The sequence below is a fragment of the Taudactylus pleione genome, unplaced genomic scaffold (assembly GCF_031769625.1).
Source record: "Taudactylus pleione unplaced genomic scaffold, aTauple2 ptg000366l, whole genome shotgun sequence".
In the NCBI taxonomy this organism is placed as follows: domain Eukaryota; kingdom Metazoa; phylum Chordata; class Amphibia; order Anura; family Myobatrachidae; genus Taudactylus; species Taudactylus pleione.
The window spans coordinates 10944872-10971779 of record NW_028284767.1 but is presented as its reverse complement, the minus strand read 5'-3'; the positions used below and the strand labels follow the sequence as shown (position 1 = coordinate 10971779).

Here is a 26908-nt window from a genome sequence, read left to right as displayed (position 1 = left end):
GTCCCTCCGGTATTCCTTTAGCTGTGCGGCGCTCCGTCACTTTTGGCTTTGGCGTGCTGTGCCTCCTTGCACGGCGGTCAGCAGCGTCTTGCTTCTGGTGAAGTGGGGAGATTAAACGAGCAGCCTGCAAACTATGCCGTCTCCAACGCGTTTCGTACCTCACGTACTTTGTCAAGGATGACGTTCGCTTCCCTGGGGGGACCTTTTATTCCTCCTCCATGGTTTCCTTTTCTTTTTTCTTTTATAAAACTTTATTGATTAAACCGACACTTTGTGTCTTTTCTAAGTTAAATGGTCTCAGTAATCGTGGTTGCTATTGGTGTCAATAAAATGTAACTAAAATGTTCCAGAGGAATGATATATTAAAAATAGATACTTTATTCTAAAAAATATATATACTTCCCTATAAAAAAACATTCAATTCAATATCTATTTAAGCCCTGCGGTTTTAGGGTTTTTAATACGAAAATCCACTTGCTTTCATGTTTTTTTAACTCTTTCACTATGTCACCTCCCCTCCAATTGATCTCAACTTTTTCTATTCCAAAGAATTTTAGTCCTGATGGATCTTTACCATGTACATCTGTGAAATGTTGAGAGACACTATGTGTGCTAAGTCCTTTTCTAATATTATTTATATGTTCTGCTATGCAGGTTTTTATTTTTCTCTTAGTTTGACCTATATAGTTTAACCCACATGGGCATATCAGAAGGTAGATTGCTCCTTCGGTGTTGCAGCTTATATGACTTGCAATGCGGAATTCCTGTCCATTCACAGTAAATGTCTCAATGACTGAAGTGGAGCGATCTTCTTTTTTTAAATTTTTACAGCCTTTGCAGTCTAAACACCTGTGGAATCCCTTATTCAATATGGTGTTGCTTTCCTTTTCCAATGGAATAAAGCTTGATGTCAATTTTTGTTTCAGATTCTCTGCTCTCCGATATATAATCCTCGGTTTTTTGGGGAGGATGGTTTTAAGGTCTTCATCTAACTCCAACAAATGCCAATGCCTACATAACATCTTCTCAATGTGTTTGTTGTTGCCATTGTATTGTGTTAGAAATGCGAGTTCAAAATTGTTTGTGGTCTCATTCTTGTTTTTATATTCAATTAATTCTTCTCTTTCTATGGATTCAATTTTCTGTAAACTCTTCTTAAGTACTTCTGGTTCGTACCCTTTTTCCAAAAATTGCCCTGTTAGCTCCTCACTTTGTTTTTTGAAAACTTGTGCATCAGTGCAGTTCCGTTTTAATCTTCTGTACTGTCCACCAGGAATGTTATTGATCCATCTTTGGTGGTGATTACTATTTGCTGCCAGAATTGTATTACAGTCTACCTTCTTACGATGAGTGCATGTTTTAATCACTCCATCTTCCACATATATGACCAAGTCGAGGTATACTACCATGGTATTGCTGATCTCTGTGGTGAATTCTAAATTCATGTTGTTGTTGTTAATATATCTGATAAATGCATTCAATTGGTCGTCCGGTCCATCCCATATGAACAGAAGATCGTCTATGTACCGGTGCCAGCATTTTATGAATCCTGCAAATGGGTTGTTGTTCCAAATGGTTTCATCTTCCCATTTTGCGACTACCAGATTCGCATAACTTGGTGCAAAACGGGTTCCCATCGCAGTCCCGTTCACCTGTAGGAAAAAGTCTCCCTTATACCAAAAAATAATTATGCTTTAGTATGTAGTCAATACTAGCCATAATTAAGTTCACTTGGCTATTTGGGATTTCTGTGGTGGTAGACAGATAAAATCGTACATTTTCACAGCCGACATCATGTTGGATACAGGTGTACAAAGATTTTATGTCACTGGTACAGAGTTTGTATGTACTCTTCCATTCAAAGTCTTTTAAAATTTGTATTACTTGTACAGTGTCTCGTACATAGCTTCTTTGTTTTGATACCAGTGGTTGCAGATACTGGTCAATGTAGTACGACAAGTTAGATGTAATTGAAGATATTCCCGAAACTATGGGTCTGCCCGGCGGATTCTGAATGTCTTTGTGTATTTTTGGTAACTGATAGAAGACAGGGATTCTTGGATTTCTGATGTAAATGTAGTCGTATTCTTTCTTTGATAGAATAGCTTTCTCTAGTCCTTCATCTAAATGCTCCATCAATTCTATTTGAAAGTCTCCTGTGGGGTCTTTATTCAATTTCCTGTAGGTGTTTTGATCCTTCAGTAATTTTTCTACCTCACTTTCATACTTTGCTTTGTCCATAATAACCACTCCTCCACCCTTATCCGCTGGTTTAACCACAACGGTATTGTCATTCTGTAAATCTTTTAGTGCTCTCTTTTCATTTATTGTTAGGTTATATCTTAATTTTTGTTTATCTGGAATTAGATTGATTTCTTGCTCTAAAGCTTTTTGAAAAGTCTGAATATGCGCACTCTTACTTTGATGTGGATAGAAGGTGGATGGAGGCTTCAATGATGTGTGCATGTACATGCTTTCTTCTGTTTCCTTTTTGTTTAAGATATCTGTATCTTTAAAGAATTTTTTAAGACACAATTTACGTACAAATTTGTGCAGATCTATATACAAATCAAACTTGTTGATTGTGGAGTGCGGTGCGAACTTTAATCCTTTCTTCAAAAGGCTATAATGATCGTCCGTTAATTGTTTTCCACTCAAATTGAAGACTCCTTCCCTTCTATCAATAAGCTTATTCACATCCTTTAATTTCCTTTTTCTCCTACCTCCTCGGTTTCCCCTTTGTTTGTTCCTGATGAAGTTTTTTTCTTCTTGATAACCGGTGTTCTTGGGCGTAATGGTTCCGGTGGTTTCTCCGTCCCCCACATGAATTCTAAAAAATCACTGTCTTCTTCACTATCTTCCTCAAAGAATCTCTTATTATTGGTTTGTCCTGGTTTTCTTCCTACAACTTCACTGTATGTTTCTTTTCTTTTTTCTGAACCTGATGCTCCTTCCAAACTACCCATCAGTTTGAGTGTTAAATCTCTTTCGTTTTGTTTTGCTGTTCTTATTCCTGAGTCAAATGAGCTTCTTATTAGTTTATTAGAATCCTCCTTAGTGGGATTTCTGAAATATTTTTCATTATATTTTAGATACCTTCTGGGTTCTAAGGAATATGGTGGAGGATTAGGTAGTAGTGGTTTCTTGGTGATAGATTTCCAGTTTAAATTCCTGTTTCTGTTTTTTACGTGTCTTTTTTGCATATTTTCCTTATACTGAGATCTGATAGGTTTCTCGTTATTTACTTTTGGGGCCATACCTCGTCTTTCATTACTCTTTTCTTTTAATTTCTCGTTTTCTTCTATGTCTCTATGAAATTTCTTTTGTTTCTGGCTGATAATACTATCTTCTAAGGTGTCTATTTTGCTGTTAGTCATGGACATCAAGTTTTTATAATCTTCCATATTTTTTAGTGGTTCAAATGCCTTCTCAATTTCTTTAATTGATGCATTTAGTTCCTTTAAAGATTCCTTTCTATCCTCTATAATTAGTTTAATCAGTTCTTTTGAGCAATGGTCTAAAATAGTATTCCAATTATTATAGAAATTTTTATTTGTTGGGAGAAAAGTGGGGTTCTTTTGGATTCTCAGACCCCTCGGTATTAAATCATATTCCAGATATTTTCCTAGAGTGGTTATCTCCCACCATTGTTTAGTTTCTTGATTGTAATACTTTTCCAATCTAAGGAACTTGAAATTGAATAAAGACCCCACAGGAGACTTTCAAATAGAATTGATGGAGCATTTAGATGAAGGACTAGAGAAAGCTATTCTATCAAAGAAAGAATACGACTACATTTACATCAGAAATCCAAGAATCCCTGTCTTCTATCAGTTACCAAAAATACACAAAGACATTCAGAATCCGCCGGGCAGACCCATAGTTTCGGGAATATCTTCAATTACATCTAACTTGTCGTACTACATTGACCAGTATCTTCAACCACTGGTATCAAAACAAAGAAGCTATGTACGAGACACTGTACAAGTAATACAAATTTTAAAAGACTTTGAATGGAAGAGTACATACAAACTCTGTACCAGTGACATAAAATCTTTGTACACCTGTATCCAACATGATGTCGGCTGTGAAAATGTACGATTTTATCTGTCTACCACCACAGAAATCCCAAATAGCCAAGTGAACTTTATTATGGCTAGTATTGACTACATACTAAAGCATAATTATTTTTGGTATAAGGGAGACTTTTTCCTACAGGTGAACGGGACTGCGATGGGAACCCATTTTACACCAAGTTATGCGAATCTGGTAGTCGCAAAATGGGAAGATGAAACCATTTGGAACAACAACCCATTTGCAGGATTCATAAAATGCTGGCACCGGTACATAGACGATCTTCTGTTCATATGGGATGGACCGGACGACCAATTGAATGCATTTATCAGATATATTAACAACAACAACATGAATTTAGAATTCACCATAGAGATCAGCAATACCATGGTAGTATACCTCGACTTGGTCATATATGTGGAAGATGGAGTGATTAAAACATGCACTCATCGTAAGAAAGTAGACTGTAATACAATTCTGGCAGCAAATAGTAATCACCACCAAAGATGGATCAATAACATTCCTGGTGGACAGTACAGAAGATTAAAACGGAACTGCACTGATGCACAAGTTTTCAAAAAACAAAGTGAGGAGCTAACAGGGCAATTTTTGGAAAAAGGGTACGAACCAGAAGTACTTAAGAAGAGTTTACAGAAAATTGAATCCATAGAAAGAGAAGAATTAATTGAATATAAAAACAAGAATGAGACCACAAACAATTTTGAACTCGCATTTCTAACACAATACAATGGCAACAACAAACACATTGAGAAGATGTTATGTAGGCATTGGCATTTGTTGGAGTTAGATGAAGACCTTAAAACCATCCTCCCCAAAAAACCGAGGATTATATATCGGAGAGCAGAGAATCTGAAACAAAAATTGACATCAAGCTTTATTCCATTGGAAAAGGAAAGCAACACCATATTGAATAAGGGATTCCACAGGTGTTTAGACTGCAAAGGCTGTAAAAATTTAAAAAAAGATCGCTCCACTTCAGTCATTGAGACATTTACTGTGAATGGACAGGAATTCCGCATTGCAAGTCATATAAGCTGCAACACCGAAGGAGCAATCTACCTTCTGATATGCCCATGTGGATTAAACTATATAGGTCAAACTAAGAGAAAAATAAAAACCTGCATAGCAGAACATATAAATAATATTAGAAAAGGACTTAGCACACATAGTGTCTCTCAACATTTCACAGATGTACATGGTAAAGATCCATCAGGACTAAAATTCTTTGGAATAGAAAAAGTTGAGATCAATTGGAGGGGAGGTGACATAGTGAAAGAGTTAAAAAAACATGAAAGCAAGTGGATTTTCGTATTAAAAACCCTAAAACCGCAGGGCTTAAATATAGATATTGAATTGAATGTTTTTTTATAGGGAAGTATATATATTTTTTAGAATAAAGTATCTATTTTTAATATATCATTCCTCTGGAACATTTTAGTTACATTTTATTGACACCAATAGCAACCACGATTACTGAGACCATTTAACTTAGAAAAGACACAAAGTGTCGGTTTAATCAATAAAGTTTTATGAAAGAAAAAAGAAAAGGAAACCATGGAGGAGGAATAAAAGGGCCCCCCAGGGATGCGAACGTCATCCTTGACAAAGTACGTGAGGTACGAAACGCGTTGGAGACGGCATAGTTTGCAGGCTGCTCGTTTAATCTCCCCACTTCACCAGAAGCAAGACGCTGCTGACCGCCGTGCAAGGAGGCACAGCACGCCAAAGCCGAAAGTGACGGAGGAGACACCGCGCGCCGCACAGCTAAAGGAATACCGGAGGGACGGCAACTATAGGGTAAGAGTAGGGGCAGTGTGCTATTCTACAAACACCCATGTTCCCGTATTCACCGGATTACCTTTGAGACATTCTACTCCATACCACTCTGTCACAAAAAAGAGCTATAAACAACGAGTGTGTATAGGAGAAATTTATTTATTAATTTAAGTAAATCGTGGTTTATTTATTTATTTCTATACACAGTACATGTTCAAGCGCTCGTTTTTAACATTGATTTAATACGCTCAAGGAGTTTGGAAGCAAAAGGGAGAAGAGAGATGGGTCGATAGTTGGAAAGTATGTTAGGATCAAGGGTAGGTTTTTTAAGAATGGGGGAGACAAGAGCATGTTTGAATGCAGAAGGGACAGTGCCAGATGATAGGGAGAGATTAAGGAGGTGAGCCAGATGGGAACAGGCAGAAGGAGACAGGTGGGAGAGGAGACGGGAAGGGATAGGGTCAAGAGGGGAGGTGGAAGGAGGGTAGGACCGGATGAGGGCCATGACTTCCTCTCCAGAAGCAGGGGAGAAGGATGTCAGAGTTGGTGAGACAGAAGGGGAGGGGTGGTAAGGGCAAGTAGGGGGAGGAGTGCTGAGGATCTGATGGGATATGATGTCCTCATGTATGGAGTCAATTTTAGATGTAAAGTAGGTGGCAAAGTCGAGGGCAGAGAGCAAGGAGGGGAAGGGCAGAGTAGGGAGTTGAAAGTGGCAAAGAGACGCCGGGGGTTTGAGGACTGGGAGGAGATGAGGTTCTTGAAATATGTTTGTTTGGAGAGAGACAGGGCAGCATTGTAGGAAGAGAGAATAAATTTGAAATGGAGGAAGTCAGCCTTAGAGCGTGACTTTCTCCACTGACGCTCTGCAATTCTTGAACCCTTTTGTAGGTATCTGGTGCATTTGGAATGCCAGGGTTGTGGTGTGGATCTGCGAGGGTGAGTGGTTATTGCTGGAGCAACAGAATCAAGAGCAGAAGTAAGGGAGGAATTGTACAGGGAAGTAGCTTGTTCAGGACAGGAGAGAGAAATGATAGGGGAGAAAAGAGAGTCCAGCAGGGAGGAAAAAGCAACAGTGTCAATAGCCTCAATATTACGCTTAGTAATGGTAGCCTTAGGAGTTAGAGGAGGGGAAGGAGAGAGGGATAGGTTAAAAGAGAGAAGGTGATGGTCAGAGAGGGGGAATGGGCAATTGGAGTAATCAGAAATATCACAACGGTGCGTAAAGACCAAGTCAAGTGAGTGCCCACTCACATGGGAGGGTGAGGAGGTCCATTGGGCGAGACCAAATGAAGAGGTGAGGGTAAGGAGTTTAGCTGCAGAGGATTCTGTGGGAATGTCAATAGGAATATTAAAATCACCTAGGATAATGGAGGGAAGATCTGAGGAGAGAAAGTGAGGGAGCCAGGAAGCGAAGTTGTCAAGGAATTTGGAGGGAGAGCCAGGGGGACGGTAAATGACAGCTACTCTGAGGTTTACTGGTTGGAAGAGGCGTATAGCATGAACCTCAAATGTGGGGAATGTAAGGGATGGTTCAGAGGGTATTAGCTGGTAGGAGTAACTGGTGGATAGAAGGACCCCAACACCACCACCGTGGCGACCCCCAGGCCGGGGGGTGTGGGAGAAGGCGAGGCCCCCCAGAGGATAGAGCAGCAGGAGAAGTGGTGTCAGAGGGTGAGATCCAAGTTTCAGTGATGGCTAGGAGATTCAGAGAGTTGGAGATAAAAAGGTCATGGGTGGGGACCAGTTTATTACAGACTGACCTGGCATTCCAGAGGCATTTGTGGGGGAGATGTGAATAAGATTATCCGGGTTGCTGTAACGTGGAGGTAAGCTTAATTTGGGGGACCGATATGAAGCGAGTTTAGTGATGGTGCGGGCACCTGAGCTAGAAAGGAAACCTATAGGAGGTGGGCAGGGAGGGAGATGTGGATGGCAGTGGGGTGAAGTGACAGGGAGAGGAGTGTAGGAGGAGGGTTTGGTGGTGGGGTAGTAGGACAGAGGGGGGGTAGAACAGGAAGAAAGTGGAGTAATGGGTGAGGAGTGAAGAGTAGGCAGACAGAGGAGGGGGGAGAAGGGGAGGAGGAGGTGGAAGAGATAAGGGGGAAAGGATAAAGGTGGAAGCAGGGGGCAGAATAGAGGATGAGGTAGAGACTGAGTGAAGGAGGGAGTTGACGAAAACCTTGTCATGGTGTTTATAAGTAATCAAGAGGAATGAAATTAGGAAATGTAAATGAGATATGAGTGCAAGAGATTTGTAGGAATGCAAGTGAAAAAAAAACAGTGATGTATCAAAAAACAGTGTATTAATATGTATGCAGATTAACAAGATTGTTATAGGGAGGATTAAAAGTGGGGTTCTAATGTGTGCGGAATATGAAAAATAATGCAGATTGTAAGCAGATAGAGGATGTGAGGCTAGGCAGGAGAGCTGAGATAAAGGACAGTGTTTCAAAGTAGATAGATGTAAACTGACATGGGAAAAAGTACGATAAGCATTGAATTGTAAGCGAGAATCAGAAGGCCAGCATTATTAATAGCAAAAGAAGTGTTCTTGCCATGATTGTACAGGGAGTCCAGTTGTAGTCTGAGACTTTAGATTGTTGAGGTTTGTTGCTTTATGGACCTTTTTCTCCTTCTGTTTCTCCTCGGTTTAGTGCAGGTCTAACGCTAGTTTTGCACTTAAAAACACTGCACTTTGAAAAGCTGCACCCAGCCAAGGCTTTACCAGCCAAACTACTGACACTTATACAGGGATGCAGGCAAGTGTGGACACTAATTAATGAAAACCCCCAATTGGCCAGCCAGAGAAAGCTAGCAATAAAAATGGCTTAAGTCAACAATGACCACATACCATACATCTAAGGCTACAAATAAATCAAGCATTCACTTTAGTCAATAGACTGAGAGAATCCTTAATACAATTTAACTATTTCAAATCATAAGGCATTAGAAACTATAGCATAAGGATTCAGTAAAGAATAAGCTAGTTACCTATGATTATAATTAATAAAGGAGGCACAGGAGGTGAAATACTTTGCAGTCACAGTCAACTTCAGTTACCTATGATTATAATTAATAAAGGAGGCACAGGAGGTGAAATACTTTGCAGTCACAGTCAACTTCAGTTACCTGTAGATAGGGAGAGAGGCGGTGTCAATTCATTCAAGATCAGCAGAAGAATTAACTAATAAAAATAGCGCAGGTCTAACGCTAGTTATGCACTTAAAAACACTGCACTTTGAAAAGCTGCACCCAGCCAAGGCTTTACCAGCCAAACAGATGCAAATAGATGCAACACAAAGTGGATTATCTATTTGGAGAAGTGGACGTGATTGACTACAGGGATACATACTAGATTGTACAATTGCTAATTTCTTCTTCAGATGTCTGGTCTCACAGATTTCTGCTGGCAATCGTATCAAGACATTGGCACAACTCTCCACATTTAGTGGCACTGCCCCAAATTGGCAACATTTTGTCAAAATATGTGGGAACTTTTTGTAGAAATAACAGTTTTCCTGATTCTCTTTACTCCTGAGTTCTGGCTTCTGAATGGATATGCCACTCTACACATGTAATAAATCGCTACTAAGACATTTAATAAAAAGACTAGAGCAGTTCTCCTTTGTAATGGCAATCCCCATTTCTCCCCACAATCTCTCTGTGGTCTCATAAAATTGATCTCTAGATGGTCATGTAGGACCTCTGCTTCAGCTATGGGTGGAAAACCAGGAATTTGTAGGAACAAGGTATAATTGGCTATGGTTTGCAGAATCTGACACTATAAATGTTATGATCTTAAGATCCACATGGAGCTCTCCCTCGGCAGTCGTGGCTCCCTTGCCAGAGGTGCTCTAGTCAGCTTCTACTCTGTAAATTGTGTGGAGTAGACACTCTTTACCACATGAACAACCCAAACGCTTCATAACACACTCTTTGATACACTCACTCATCTCGTTTCTTTTCGCACTGTTGACATTGGTATAAAGTGCATATAAGCGAAATGGATCCACCTTCCACTCCTTTTCCTTCCCTTTCCTACTGTCTTTTCTTTTCCCTTGTTGTATATTACATCAGAAGTTACTGATTGCTGCAGTTTACACACAGCCTTCAATGTTAACTGTGTTTATTGCTGTATGTGTGGAGTTGTAGTGTTTCCTGATGCTATCTGTAGCATGACAATCTCTCAGGCCTATATGCAAGCTAATCTTCCTGTTCCAAGCAGGGTTACAGCTCATTCTACTGTCTGTGGGAGCCTCGTGAGCGGTTCGACTTGGCGCTTCTGCTGAACAATTGTGCAAGGCGGCCATGTGGTCTTCCGTCCACACCTTTCTCAGGTTCTACGCCATAGATACCTTTTCCTCTCAGAATACTTCCTTTGGGGTTCGGATTCACCTTTCTGCTCAGTAGCTCCCCACCCTTAGGGAAACTGCTATGGGACATCCACATGGTATTCATGTGGATCCCCTATGGACCCTAAGGAAGAAATTAAGAATTATGGTAGACTTACCTTTGTTATCTCTATTTCTTCGAAGTACATAGGATCCACAGGGTGTCCACCCTGACGCACCTGGCCTCATTGGGCATTTTCTCTCTTGATCACTGATTCCTTCATCTTCTGGGAGTGTTTCTTGAGAGTAATGTTCTTCCTTCTCTTCTTTCCTGCTCCTGCCTTGGGCTTGTTTACAAAACTGTCTGCCTGTGGCTGGGGGCGGGGTATATGTGGAGGGCTGGGGCATCCTGGGAGCTAAAGCTTAACTGTTTGGTGCCTGGTGGATCCTATGGACTTTGAAGAAATACAGTTAACAAAGGTAAGTCTACCATAACTCTAAATATTACTTCTGTATGGTGCTTCGATTACTTGCAGGATAAGAAAATATTTGCTGTGGTTAATGATGACAATTGACCTGGACTTGAGTGGATCATGGTGTCCCATATGCAATTTTCTGCAACAGCTAATCAGATTATGGGCAGATATACTAGCATGAGATTACATTAAAATGAGCTACAAAGTATGGTGAATATGCTATGTTGATGTGTAGTGATACCACATCGCTTTTCTGCTGCATGATCCATTGTAGCACCACCCTGACAGTTGCGGTAATTAATACTGTGCCATTCCTTACAATATAATGGGGCTCATTCTCTAAGCCACGTCCCTGTCACCGCCCAGGAATGCCCAATACATTTTCAAAATATTTCATAGACCGTGCGTCTCCCATGCCTTCTCAATCACAACTCCGACTCTGCGTCCAACTCAGAATCCGGCCCAGTGTGTTTTTCTCAGAATAGGCGCATTCATGACTGCAAATATACTAGTGTATTTATAAATATGTAATATTCATCATCAGCCCCAGTGTTCTGTTAGCGATATCATGGCTGCATGAAATCCAAGCTAGGAATGCATTTCTTAAAAAATAAATAATACATTAAAAGAGAAAAAATTGCATTAATAATGAGAGAGTCTGAATCTGGCAACGGGTAGTGTTCTGAGTCCGTTATAATCTATATAATGATTGGGACATTCTAATTGATTAAATCTTTAAACAGAATAGTTGTGTTTCTGTCTGACATAATAATAACTGGAGCTTCATCTCTCTACAGCACTTTAAAGCTTTGGCAGAGGGAAAGAAGGACAGACTCTCCTCTGGAAAGACCAGCACTCCAAGTGGGGATGTAGAAGGCGCCCATTACAACTGACAGAACGCCTCTTATTAAACATCTCTGCTCCTTTAAACCCCAAACTCTATGGAACACCTTGTGCACAGTGTATATTACTGCATTGTTTCTAGTTACTGTTCTGAAAAACCTCTGGCCTCCAGGTACTAAAGACTCTGATAAAGATTAGTGCGCACCATTATAACGAAGGGGTGGTACAATGTAAATGTATCTTTACGTTGACTTTCTTTTTTGGTTTGCAGCTTGCACTTCATGCATAATGATGTGTGTATATATATATGCATATATATATATATTTTTTTTTTATATAATTTCTATTTACTCAATTAGCATTATATTTAGGATTATATTCAGGATTATATTCTCTACATTAGGCTATTTATACTATTGTTTTACACAAATTGTAATATTGATACAACAGATGTATGTTCTATTAAATGGTGAAGAATTGCCATAAACGTTGTCATGCTGATCATCATTGTATTTGTATATTATAGTAAGTACTCTTCAGATTGCATACACATGCTACAGTGAAGGCTTTCTGTCTTTTTTTTTTTTTTTTTTTTAATGGACGTTGAATAAAAAAACTTATCTGCAAACCGTGTCACCCACATAAAGAATATGGTCACTGGTCATTAGCAAAAATCTAAAAATATGTGATAAGCACATAAGGTATTATGAAGTGTATGATAAAGTCATAAATTTGTTTTAATTATTAATTTCTCATACACTGCATAAGGGCTTGAGTGTTGCCTCTTCTGTTCACTTTTCGTATCCATGTGCTGGATGATACCACTGCAAGTACCCTATTATAATTTTAGAAATATAGGACCTCATTCAGAGGTGGTCGTTAGTTGCAAGTGGTCGCACTGAATCAGGGCGGCCGCTTGCATCCTGAACGGCCGCCTCCTTGTTGATCGTTAAGCTGTGGGTTACCACCCACAGCTTAACGCCCGACCAGGTTGATGGTCACGATGGTGATCGCCATCACGACCATCGGGGCTTACGACCATGTCCTAGGGTTGGGTCTGGGCACTCGTAAGCCCCAGGGAGCTTTCTGCTCTGATGGAGCAGGAAGCTCCCAACTGACATCACTGATGATGTCAGTGCGGCCGCCCATAAAACGATAGGCGTTGGAAACCCCCCCCCCCCCCCCCGGCCCGCCTACCAAACGGGGCAAGTTGTCGATCAACATCGACAGCTGCCCCTTTGGTAGCGAGCTCCGGAGCGACAGAGTTTCTCTGGCGCTCCGGGGCTTGTGCACGAGCAGCGCGGCCGCAGGTCAAACCATCGAGTCGGTTACGAGCACATCGGCGCTTGCGACCGACTCTGAATAAGGTCCATACTGGGGTATTACCGATAATCAGAATGTATCATAGTTAAATCTGGTGTAATTTGATTTGTTTTTAGTGACCAGGGCGCGTTCCTGCAGTACCACTAGTCTAGATGTTTCCGACAAAACTGAATTTACCCAATGCAGCCATTGTAAGTATGTTCACATAACCGAAACGTTAGCTGCTTCTACCTCTTAAGCTGCGTACACACTATGGGCCAGACATTGTTTTATCTGTCAGATAGGGCTGATAACTGTGCACACAGCACCAGGGCCTGATGGTCGGATTGGCTCTTGATATAGTGAGTGCTGTACATGCTGTCTGCCTTGTTGTTTTGGTATCATTCAGAAAGTGCAATGTGCTTTTGAAAGCACTATTTTCTACTTCAGGGTCCATAGGGGTCCACAGGGTGACCTTGGAGTATACGTGATGCAGAGTAATCCGAGCACTGTACGCAGTAAATTTTTCTCTCAGGATGCACTTGGGACTCCCTCTATACCCCGGCCAGAGGCACCTCAGTTTCATTGGGTGCCCGGCCGTAATCTGGTCACGGCTATGCGGGGGGGCTGTTTAACAGCCCCTGAAGAGTTTGTTTTTGAATTACTTTAACTTCAACCTGTGGACAGTCTAAGGGATGTCTGCGCTGCCGCTTCGTCACCGAGACATCGGTACAGATCCGGGGATCTCGGCAGGCCTTCGGGGTCGTGGCTAGCAGGGACCCCAGAGGATCCCTGGACTGCGGCCGGGAGCTACAAGGACTAAGGTAAGCGGTGGGTCACCGCGGTGGTGACATGACAAGACGCAGTCCTTTTCCCCCAGGGCTGGGGACTGCCTGGGGATGACAGCATGTGGAGCCAGGCACTGAGTCCTGCGCTTCCACTAGACCACCACGGACAGCGGGCTAGAGTGATAACAGAAATACTCCAGCATCCCAGGGGTTAAACGCTGGCCACGTGAGGCAACCTTCCCTGTTCAGCAGCAGGCTCCTCCCCGCTGCACAGCGCACCTTTCCACCACGGTCTGGCTGGGCTGTGGCAGCTCTCCTCCGAATCCTTGGAGGTCTCCGGCGGCCATTTTCTCCTTGGCTGCGTCGCAGATCACACAGGCGGTGCGAAGCCCGTGTCCCCCTACATACCTCTCCTCCATAAAGTGGTCAGTGTATGTAGCACTATATCCTACCAGACGCTGTCTGTGTAGTTGATTAGTAGTGCCATTAAGTGCAGGTGTTGTATATTCTGCATTGCATGTGACTTCATGCTAGCGCTGTCTGTCTGAGTTTAACTTTCTTCTGTCAGCCATTTTACTTTCCCTGTGTCTCTTTTCTCACTGAGCCCTAATACAAGTGTTGTCAGGGTACAGCCTCACAGTTTTGTTATCCTGTGTGGTGGGTCACATACAGTTTACAAGTATCCTATCCACCATGTCTGGTAGTGAGAGAGAGATGCCAAATTTGGCTCCCGTCCCGCTGTTATGTAAAAAGTGTACAGCGGGATTTGGGGTGGGAGGCATGGTCCTTGAGGGATTATGTTGTAAGTGCTATGCTCCTCCAGGTCCCTCTACTGTCTCAGCCATTCCGCAGGAGCCCCCTTGGGTGTGCTTTGCACAAGCACTAACTGACATTGGGACATTTAGCAGTCCCTCCTGTGTTTTCCCCACTAGGATTCACACAGCAGCAGCTAATTCCCTCTCAGAACCTGCATCAGCTGGCTACGCCAATGTAGGTGGGATCTTCACCGTGGGTTAATACGATTCCCACTACGTTGCAGAATATGGCTGAGGTGCAACAGGGGGAGGCACCCCAGAGCAGACCGGCTAAAAGATTTTTACTGTCGTCTCAATCTACTTTGTATGATGACGATATGTCATCTAATGATGGGGTGCTCCCGGATGACTCTGACTCTAGACGTGAGGCAGAGCCCAGGTCAAAAATTTATATTCCGGGTCAGATACAAGGTGTCCGTGTAGCCTTGGTCATATAGGAGGACGAACCTCCAGCATTTAAGTCCAAACATGCCTTTTTCAAGGGACGTGAAGGTGTCTGCTGCCATATTCTCGTTGTCTGACCAGCTGGTGGACCACCTGGAGGTGGCATGGAAAAGACCTGGAAAGCGGTACCAGCCGCAGAAACGTCTGACTTATGCTTGCCCTTTTGCTGAGGACTAGTTTACCAAATGGGAAACTTCACCAGCGGTGGACTCTCATGGCATAGGGAGGGTCGCGCTTTTAACCAAGCGCGACCCTCCCTATGCCATTCATGTTGTCCTTAAAGGATACTACTGATAGGAAGGTGGAGGTTTGCCTGAAATCCATTTACTCTGTTTCAGGGGCTGTGTGCTGACCAGCCATGGCTATCTGCTGGGTGGCTCAAGCTATGGAATGTTGGACGAACACTCTTGAAAGGTTCTTATCCTCGGATGCTGCCAGAGAGCAGTTGAATCTAGTGGGCACCCTCCAAGATTCAGCTACCTATATTAACGAGGCTGCCTTGGATGTCAGCTTATTGAATGCTAGGATTTCCACTGCATCTATTGTGGCTCACCGCTCCCTGTGACTTCGCTCTTGGAGGGCAGATGTGGACTTCAAGAAGGGCTTGGAGTGTTTACCTTATAACGGTAAAGTTTTGTTTTGCCCTGATTTGGATAAAATTGTGGATACCTTGGCAGTGGCTAAGTCTGCTTGTTCACCTTCTGCTCCTGCTCCCTTGGGGTCTCGGACCTCATCCTTTCGGACCTATCGGGCCCCAGGTAAGGTTAAAACTCAGTCCTTACCGAGGCCGTCTAACATCAAGAAAACTGCCAAGCCTAAGAAGCAAGCTTGGAGTGCGAGACGTCCGGCTGCCAAGCCCGACGACAAGCCCTCAGCCTGAGTGGGCGGGCCTCCCCTTGGGTGATCTCCGGGTAGGAGGCCGACTTCTTCAGTTCGCCCAATACTGGTGTCAGACTACCACAGACACCTGGGTGAGAAGTGGTCTCTCACGAATACGCTCTTTCCTTCTGCAGAAGGCCTCCCAATCAGTTCTTCTGCACAGGTCTCCTGTCAAACAGGGACAAGGCCTTGGCAATTCAATAGGCAGTACAGTCCCTGCTTCAGGCAGGGGTCCGTTGTACCGGTTCCGTTATCACAGAGGGGACCGGGTTATTATTCCAGCCTTTTTCTGGTTCAAAAACCGAATGGATCCCACCGGCCTATCCTCCATCTCATGTCCCTGAACAAATTCCTCAGGGTACCTCGGTTCAGGATGGAAACCCTACGCTCAATTATACTGGCTATGGAACCTGGGGATATTATGGTGTCACTGGATATTCAGGATGAATACCTGCATATTTCAATTGCTTCGGCTCACCAGCGTTTTCTCAGGTTTGTGGTGTCACAACAACATTTCCAGTTTCAGGCTCTGCCGTTTGGCCTCTCTACTGCACCTCGGGTGTTTACCAAAATTATGGCGGTAATGGCAGCCCATCTGCGGCTGCAGGGGGTCCGCCTGTTACCATACCTGGACTACCTCTTACTGTTGGCAGAGTCTCCAGAGGTACTTGACCACCACCTGCAGCTGACCATATCAGTGCTGCAGATACACGGGTGGTTGATCAATTGGAAGAAGTCATCCTTGACTCTGTAACAGAACAGAGGATGCTCCATCTGGGTGCTCTGTTGGATTCACAACAGCAGCGGATCTTTCTGACTGTGGAAAAGATCTCTACTTTGCAGACGCGAGTACGCAGATGCCTCCACAGTCGCCGAGTGTTCATCCACTCGGCAATGCAGTTACTGGGATCCATGGTATCGACGTTCGACATGGTGGAATATGCCCAGTTTCGTTCTCAGCCTCTGCAGAAATTTGATCCTTTCCAGGTGGGACGGATTACCCCATCAGATAAGGACACAAACGATGGTGCTCTCCCCGGAGGTTCGTCTGTCTCTGGCTTGGTGGCTGCATACGGACCATCTCCCCAGGGGGCGCCCCTTTTGGATTCCAGACTGGGTCCTTCTGACGACGGACCCCAGTCTCTGGGGTTGGGGCGCAGTGACAGGTGCACAATCCTTTCAGGGATGGTGGACAGCAGAAGAGTCTGCTCTGCCAATCAACATATTGGAACTTCGGGCAGTCTTCAGGGCCCTACAACAGGCCGGACCCCTACTTCACGGAAAGCCTGTGCAAGTTCAGTTAGTCAACGCCTCGACCGTGGGTTACATCAACCATCAAGAATGAACTCTGTGTCAGGCGGCAATGACAGAGGTGTCACGCATTCATTGTTCATTCCAGGAGTTCTCAATTGGGAAGTGGACTTCCTCAGCTGTCACGACGTGCATCCCGGGGAATGGTCTCTTCACCAAGACGTGTTTCAGCTCCTAGTGGACAGGTGGGGCCTTCTGGACGTAGACCTCATGGCCTCTCTACACAATCACAAACTGCCACTGTATGGGTCCAGGACAAGAGACGCCAGGGTTCTTTTGGCAGAAGCTTTGTCAGTCAAGTGGACCTTTCAGTTTGCGTACCTGTTCCCTCCAATCTCCCCTCTTCCTCAAGTCATTCGGAAGTTCAAACAAGAAGGAGGCACGGTCCTGCTGGTGGCTCCAGCGTGGCCCAGACGTCACTGGTACTCAGATCTTCAGAGTCTCTCCATCGGCACTCCTTTGCTGTTGCCTCAACGTCCGGACCTGTTGTTTCAGGGTCCTTGCCTTTACCCGGATCTGGGTCGTCTGTCTTTGACGGCGTGGCTCTTGAGACATCCCTCCTAAGGTCCAAGGATTTTTCCGGCTCTGTGGTTAACACAATGCTCAGAGCAAGAAAACCTGCCTCTGCCAGGATTTATCACAGGGTGTGGCATACCTGCTTTTAATGGTGTTGTCCCAGAGCTTACGACCCCCAGGTGTTTCGGATATCCAGAGTTTTTTGGCTTTCCTGCAGGCGGATTTGGATCTTGGTCTCCGCCTTGCCTCATTGAAGGTGCATGTATCTGCCCTTTCAGTGTGGTTCCTGCGTAGGATTGCTCCTCTTCCTGATATCCGCACTTTCCTTCAGGGAGTCCTTCGCATTCAGCCTCCCTTTGTTCCTCCTGTGGCTCCTTGGGATTTGGCTGCTGTTCTTAGGGCACTCCATTTGAACCACTGAGCTCAATGGATTTCGAATGGCTTACTGCTAATACTGTTTGTTTTTCTTTTGGCTTTTGCTTCCGCCAGAAGAGTGTCAGACTTGGGGGCTCTCTGGAGAGATCTCAAAATGGTTGTGCACCGACCCTTCCCATCCAACCTGATGGAGCTTGAGTGGTGCTGCAAAGAGGAATGGGCGAAACTGCCCAGAGATAGGTGTGCTAAGCTTGTGGCATAATTTTCAAAAAGACTTGAGGCTGTAATTGCTGCCAAAGGTGCATCAACAAAGTATTGAGCAAAGGCTGTGTATACTTATGTACATGTAGTTTCTTATTTTATTTTTTTATTAAATTTGCAAAAATCTCAAAAAAACTTTACACGTGGTCATTATGGGGTATTGTGTGTAGAATTTTGAGGACAAAAATAAAATAAGGCTGTAACTTAACGAAATGTGGAAAAAGTGAAGCGCTGTGAATACTTTCTGGAGGCACTGTAAGTTCTTACCATATCTCTCATTATCTTAGTGTGTAGGACAAATGTAAATCTTTGAATTCTTTATTGATAGGAGATTCTCAGTACAGTAGTCACATATGAGTGGATTCAATGGGGATTATTCCACTTAAGGAAACTGTAATATATATAATGGTATATCTGGAGCATACATAGTGGTAGTGATTAGTATAAATGTTTTCTGAAAATGGTGGCTGCCTTTCTGATTGAGTTACATGCAATTCAGCTGCATTGCATGCCTGTAATCAGAGCTGCTCACGTCTAAAGCTGGCCATACATCTCCAGATAAAATGTCTGTCAGACCAACAGACATTTTATCTGGCAGCCTGCCAGCCCGTGGCATACACTGTGAGATATCTCAGTGTATTAGCCCGATATCTGCGCTCCGCCGCCGGGGGAGGAAACCTTTCCCTGTTTCTGTCTGTTGGCCACGGCAGGGCATATACTGCACGATGCGGCCGACATTGTACTTATAAATATCGTATCGGACAGGCATGCTGGACAATCCGGCATGCCCGACCGAGCAAAATATTTAACCCTCGGTCGCCTGCACATACTCTACAATTATCGGGGCGATCTGCGGATAACGGGCGGATCGCCCCGATAATTGTAGCGTGTATAGTCAGCATTAGCGACAGCACTTCCCCTATACAGCCATGACCAAAGGTTTTGAGAATGACACAAGTATTGGTTTGCACAAAGTCTGCTGCTTCAGTTTTTATGATGGCAATTTGCATATACTCCAGAATATCATGAAGAGTGATCAGATGAATTGCAATTAATTGCAAGGCCCCTCTTTGCCATGACAAGGAACTTAAATCCCAAAAACAAAATTTCCACTGCATTTTTAGCCCTGCCACAAGAGGACCAGCTGACATCATGTCAGTGATTCTCTCGTTAACACAGGTAAGAGTGTTGACTAGGACAAGGCTCTAGATCACTCTGTCATGCTGATTAAGTTAGAATAACAGACCGAAAGCTTCAAAAGGAAGGTGGAGCTTGAAATCATTCTTCTTCCTCTGTTAACCATGGTTACCTGCAAGGAAACATGTGCAGTCATCCTTGCTTTGCACAAAAAGGGCTTCACCGACCAGGACATTGCTGCTAGTAAGACTGCACCTAAATCAACCATTTATCGGATCGTCAAGAACTATAAGGAGAGAGGCTCAATAGTTGTGAAGAAGGCTTCAGGGCGCCCAAGAATGTCCAGCAAGCGACAGGACCGTCTCCTAAAAGTGATTCAGCTGCGGGATCGGGGCACCACCAGTGCAGAGCTTGCTCAGGAATGGCAGCAGGCAGGTGTGAGTGCTTTTGAGACTTTTGGAGGATGGTCTGGTGTCAAGAAGGGCAGCAAAGAAGCCACTTCTCTGCAGGAAAACATGAGGGACAGACTGATATTCTGCAAAAGGTACAGGGATTGGACTGCTGAGGACTGGTTATTTTCTCTGATGAATCCCCTTTCAAATTTGGGGCATCTGGAATAACGCTCGTCCGGAGAAGGAAAGGTGAGTGCTACCATCAGTTCTGTGTCATGCCAACAGTAAAGCATCCTGAGACCATTCTTGTGTGGGGTTGCTTCTCAGCCAAGGGAACGGGCTCACTCACAATTTTGCCTAAGAAAACAGCCATGAATAAAGAATGGTACCAAAATATCCTCCAAGAGCAACTTTTGCCAACCATTCAAGAACAGTTTGGTGACTAACAATGCTTTTTCCAGCATGATGGAGCATCTTGCCATTAGGCAAAAGTGATAACTAAGAGGCTCTGGGGAACAAAACATCTATATCTTGGGTCCATGGCCAGGAAACTCCCCAGACCTTAATCCCATTGAGAGCTTGTGGTCAATCTTCAAGAGGCGAGTGAACAAACAAAAACCCACAAATTCCAAGCATTGATTAGGCAAGAATGGGCGGCCATCAGTCAGTATGTGGCCCAGAAGTTGATTGACAGCATGCCAGGGGGAACTGCAGAGGTCTTGAAAAAGAAGGGTCAACACTGCAAATATTGACTTTGCATAAACTTAATGTAATTGTCAATAAAAGCCTCTGACACTTACGAAATGCTTGTAATTTTACTTCAGTATACCATAGTAACATCTGACAAAAAGGTCTAAAAATACTGAAGCAGCAAACTTTGTGAAAACCAATACTTGTGTCATTCTCAAAACTTTTGGCCATGGCTGTACATTCCTCTGAGAGTAGCCATCATCACGGTCAGCATGCACTTGTACCAGCCCTAAAACCTGGCGTAAAACAGCTTGGTTTAGCCGTTAAAATGATTGTCACTTTAGAAATACGGGGAGGCTCACATAAATCCCCGCAGCGTTGGAAGTTGGGAGGCTATTACATTTAGCCCTTTATCTGTTTTTATATTACATTTAGCAAAAAAAGAGCTAAATATTCCATTATTATAATCTTTTCATATACAGCACAATAAAAGCCACACAGCTTCCAGTATTAAAAGTGAATATTGTATTGCTGATGTAAATCTATACATTCAATTACACGTTTATCGCTTTAACATTTGAGTTTATAAACATAGTTTGAAAATAAATATTTTTGTGACAGCGCAATAAATAAAGGCACACTAGTAAGTGAAATGCAGTGTTATAAACAATAAACACCCTTACTTAGAAAGAAAGCCTGCAGTGAAGTTTCAAAGTAACTAACCATCCTGTGCATAGTGGGTTATGAACAAGCGGAGTCTGTTATACCATTCACTTCAAATGCTGGTAAAAGTTCTATCTAGTACATGAATTGAGTTTATTCATACAGATCTGTGCAGCGCTTCTCCCAAACTGTGTTCATTGTTTGTGTTGTTTTACAAACCAACCGTTCGGAAATCTCCGATTTGTACTGTCGTCCGTGAAATAATTGATTGTTTGTCTGATGTTCTAAAGTTGGATTTTTAGATGGTTTTGCGTCAGTTTTGACTTTAGAAAATCTCCGATTTGCAAACTAGATGGCAAATCACACAAAATTGCTAAATCAACCATCAGTAAATTTACCCCTTATACCAGAGGTTCCCAAACGCAGTACTCAAGGCTCCCCAACAGTTCAGGTTTTAGAGATATCCATGGTTGAGCACAGGTGGTTAAATCAATATGACTGAGGTACTAATTAAGTCACCTGTGGTCAACATCGATATCCTTAAAACCGGGACTGTTAGGGTGCCATGAGGGCTGAGAATTGAGAATCTCTGCCTTAAGGGCCCCATACATCAGTGACGGATTGCCGCGATGCTGCAACCCGGCATCGCATGATCACAGAAATCCAACATGTTGGATTTTCCCGATTTGACGATCGCGATCAAAAAATTATCGTGGTTGTCTAATCAGGGACATTTAACATGTAAAAATGTAGCGATCCTGAGACAGATCGCTGAACATCGATGGTGAGTGGTCGGCGGTTCCACCCGGAAGATCGGCATTTCTGATCGCATTGCTACAGCGCGACAATCCGTTGCAGATGTATGGGCACCTTTAGACTCATATGAGAAACCGAGTAACTTGGTGTTACATCATCACAGTGGTCAAGAAGGCCTCTGGAGGATAAAGATTTTGAGGCAGTCGATGTTTAGCGTGATGTCACATCTCCGTCCTGAGTCTCACAAACAGTATTATATGAGCTGAGGGAAATACCAGAGAAGTAATTGCTGCCATTTGCAGGGTTGGCAACATTATTAGGGTTCGGTATGTGATTTTGACATTCAAAATGTCGACAATCACAACGGGGACACCATTAAGTCAAGTTTGGCATGCCGACATGCTAATAACACTGTACAACAAATTAATACTTTTAATTTGCTTCCTTTCTAAAAATAGTTATACGTTACTAATTTGAGGTCAAGAAAAACTAAAATGATTTCAGAATGTTTTTACTAGCTCTATATTTTGAGCTACACTACTTGCACTATACTGTATGTACACTAGTAATATAGTCCTAGTGAAAAGCTATTTTGAAATAATTTATATTTTCTTGATAGAAAATAAATAACAGTTGTTTTAATTCTATCAATCACAAATTAGAACACAAAACGAAATAAACATACAGCATACGAAAATACTATCTAATATGGTGGCATATTCATGGGCGTGCTTTCTCTTTGCTTGTCGCTTGTACTCTTCTGGGGCATCTCTTGTCACTGTCCAACAGTAATGATTCACCTGCCCTGATATCTTTGTTCTATTGCTGAAATGTCTTGGTGGAATCGTTCACTATGCTTGTCACTCAGTGCACCACACTTGTGTGGGTAATCCTGTGAATTGCATATATTTGAATAGAGGAGGAGACAAATAACTGATTCATTTAATTGGGTCATTAGGCCCCGCCCCCTCTGCGCGGAACGGAGATTGCTGGTAAGATTCTCTCCATTCTGCCCACTTCACTAGGAATACCCCTACATCGTCATAAATGGGCTATATCTCGGAACTCAGAGCTAACTGAGAGTTTTAAATGTCATACTCATTCTTTGCATGCTAAAATCAATTAGAAGTAACTGTTTTCACATCGGAAACATTTTCATTGTTGTGCAGTGTAATATGAAATCATTTTCAATAGTGTTGTCTTTACACCTTCAAACATATCATGTTTGAAGTTGTATAGTCCACACTGTTAAATGCTTTTAATTGAATTATTCGCATGTGGACATGCTGGGTTTGACCTAACTGTGTCCCCATTCTGATTGTCAACATTTTTAATGATGAAATCGGAACTGCATCCCCATCACTAGTCTATTTGTAATTTTATATATGTTATACCTATTTATTGCCTATCTAATGGGAAAGTCTTAGATCAACATTAGATTAGTTACATAATAGTAAATATGGAAACACTAAGCGCCTGAACCAATTGGGCTGTAAAGATTATTATATGCAGCAGTACACAAAAAGAAGTATGACTAACCCAAACTATGTATAAAAATGTAATATGGTGCTGATAAAAAAAACCTATTAATTAATAAACCCATAGGGGAAAAAAAATAAGCATTTATCACAATTTAATAATAAGTCTAAAAATTATAATACAAGTGGCCACATGTAACATATATCATATAATGGGTAGACACATAAAGACAAAAGTTATAAAAATATGAACATTAGACTTCAATTGAGATATTGTGTATGGATTCTAATACATCCAGGACCCATGATGATGCCAGGATAAAGTGTCATATATTCTTCTTGTTCTTACAAAGTACATAAACCGAAACGGTATTAACAAAGCAAGAAAAAAAAGACTTACAGCACAAAACACTGCAAGAGATGGACACGGTCTATAAACATTGCTGTATCAGCAGTCATAATCCCAAAATAAGCAGCGGGGTGGCTGATCTCATAGGTTGGGTGCCGTTGGCAGTGGGGAGGAGATGAGGGAAGAAAAAGCGCATGTGGGAAGAGGGCCCTGCTCGTGAGCACTTACAGTCTAAAGGGGAAGGGCAGACAGACAGGGGTGACACAGAGGGATGAGATACTGAGCGAGCACCATGGAAGGGTGGTTTAGGATGAGAGCTGGAAGACTTTTATAAGGAAGTGGGTCTTGAGGTGTGGTCATCGCAATGGACAGATCCTTTGGAAAAAAATGTAACCTCTGCACACCTTAAGGACAATGGGCCTGATTTAGAGTTGAAACCAATATGCGCCTGAGTGCAAATATGAAATGTGCCTGGAAAATAAAATAGCATTTAGCTATCTATGAAAAATTGCCTGCAAATGTGGGTTGTGAATGCGTCTCTCTCGCCCTGCAAATAACAGGAAAAGATGTGTCAGTGTCAATCATTAAAGGTGTAGGATGCAGTCAGATCAGGATTATCTCTGGCAGAGTCAAGGGGGTATATTTACTAAAGTGAGAGTTTTTAGAACTGGAGTTGTTGCCCATAGCGACCAATCAGATTCTAGCTATTATCTTCTAGAAGGTACTAGATAAATGTTAAGTAGAATCTAATTGGTTGCTATGGGCAACATCTCCACTTCTAAAAACCCACACTTTAGTAAATATACCCCAAGGTGTGGAGTCTAATGGCCCCCCCAGTTTTCACCAAGAACTGCCACAAGACAGGCTGGGCTTTGCTGCTGGGAATCCACACTTTACAGCTTACTCACTGTCCCCCAAAGGTGACTGTGTGAGAGTACAGGCAAGGGACAGTATTAGCAAACAGAAGAATGGTCAGGCAAACCAAGGTAAGCAGGGCCGGCACTTCCATTAGGCAGCTGCCTATGGGGGCCGGGACCTGAGGGGCGGCCCTGTGAGGCTACCCGAGGCTGGGAGAGCAAAAAAGACCAGCCTGGCGAAGGCCACAGCCAGGGCCGGCTCTAGGCACGTTCCACCCGAGCGACCGTGCAAGGGCGCCACCCATTCTGGGCAAGTTTATTCCCCTCTGCCACCCCTCAGGCAGTGAGTCTGTCACAATCACCGAGTGACAGACTCCGCCTGGATCTGGCAGCGCCGGGTGGCCGTGTGTCTCTGGCTGGCATATGACATCACATGCCGGCGTCCCTATCCATGCACTCTGCTGTGGCTGCTGCAACACAGGAGGACAGGAAGAGAAGCACACATGCCATGCTGCCCACGACAAAGCAGTGACAGCCAGCAGGGGCCAGGGCGCGGTCAGAAACAGTCACAGTGCAGTGAGTGACTCAGAGTCCGGCAGGCGGCGGCCGGGACCTGAGGTGGTGTTGATGTGAGGAGAACTCAGACAGGGCTCAAAGGGGCAGAGTGACTAGCGAAGCTGCAAGAACTGGAGTGGGGCTAAAATTTAATTTGTTGTTGGTGAGTTTGAAACTGAATATTATTGTATTTATTGAATGAATTTGAGCTACAGGTGCTAACAAACACTGCTGACTGAGGAGGTGGGCCTCTTCTGAAAGGTGACAGGAGGGGGGCTGGATGCACAATACAATGAGCATTTGCTGAGTGTGTAGGGGTGGGCTGAACAGTGACTGTGGGGGTGGCACTATATTTAGATCGGGTAGGGGTGGGGGTGCTCCACCATTTCTTGCACAGGGTGACCTGAAGCCGGCCCTGGCCGCAGGTACTATTAGCCGCAGCCGCTGCTAACTCTATTCCCCTGCTCTGGGCTGGCTGGTCACAATCACAACAGCGCTGACATTGACAAATCTGTTGCATTGTGATGCAGCCTCTTCGGCTCACCAGCTGTGCGATGCCAGCGCAGCCCACCCCTTGTCTAGTGATGCCTGATCCCTAGACAAGGGGAGGGCTGTGCTGACAGCATCGCACAGCTGGTGAGCGGAGGAACGGGGAAAAGTGCTGCATCACAACAGACATGTCAGTGCTGTTGTGACCAGACAGCCCACAGCAGGGTTGTAGGGAGGGTGGAGCAACTGGAGCTTGTACTCCGGATGCCAGCAGTGGTGATGGATGCCTCCTGGCAGAGTCATACGTTAGACTCCGCCGTCAGTCAAATGGTACCCTTTCTAGTAGGAGTAGTAGTGTGGGCGGAGTTGTTTCTTTGGGCGCCAATAGCATCAGGGAGTAGGAGGAAAGCTGGCCGCCAGATACCAGTGAGGGTTGTGCTGGTGTCTGAGATCCAGGCTGACCCAGCGGCGCAGAGGGGAAGGACTCGAGGAGTGAAGAACCGACTAATGGGACTTCAGTCTTCAGCAGTGGAGAGATAATGGATTGTGCTAGCCAATGCACCACAGACCGATTGAGGAAACGCTGAGGAGGTCGTGGCTGATGTTGCACTACTGGAGCAGGTAAGCTGAGCAGAGTTAAGGGAAATGTGACCTGTTGACCGGAGACTGCAATAAAATAAAGGGTAGTGCAGAAAGGGAAAACTGGCAGAAAGGGGGTACAAATGGAAGCACAGAGAGGCAGTAGTGATTACAGATTAAAGGGGTACAGATAGAGACAAAAAGAGGTACAAATAGAGGAAAAGAGAGAGGAACAAAGGCTACAGATAGAGGCATAGAGAGGCAGAAGGGGGCACCAATAGTAGTACAGCGAGGCAGTAGGGGATACAGATATACACACTTTCACTTGAGGGGCTAGAAATTGGGTATTGGTGGTGGGGGGCAGTAGGCTGAAGTTTTGCCTAGGGTGTTGGGAAACCTTGCACTGGCCCTGAAGGTAAGGGCCACAAGCGAAGGTGCAAAATGAGGGTACAAGCCAAGGTTGGGGTCACAGGCAGAGGTGCAGAACAAGGATACAAGCCAGGTTGGTACACTGGAAGCATCATACAAAAACAGATGTAACACTGGAGCTCAAGCAGCAGACAATATGGTGCATAGTGTGGGTTTAAATAAGATGTGCAATCAAATCCTGGTGCTTAGCTAAAGTCACCAGCCAGCTGACCCAAGATCATGACAATAGCTGCAGTACTGCATGCTCATAAAAGGGAACTCCAGAACAAGAAATGCACCTGCAGCCATGCTGACAGCCCTAAGAGGAGAGACCTGGCAGATG

General features: G+C 43.8%; 1 protein-coding gene across 1 annotated transcript in view; it reads left to right on the top strand.

The window, feature by feature from the left end:
- The window catches only part of IFT46 (intraflagellar transport 46), a 37291-nt gene extending 25178 nt beyond the window's left edge, over positions 1 to 12113 (top strand). The window contains exon 6 of the mRNA XM_088444501.1: positions 11476 to 12113. Within this exon, the coding sequence (XP_088300627.1) occupies positions 11476 to 11571 (96 nt within the window). The 3' untranslated portion in view covers positions 11572 to 12113. The remainder of the gene's footprint in view (positions 1 to 11475) is intronic.
- Positions 12114 to 26908: the final 14795 nt, after the last annotated feature.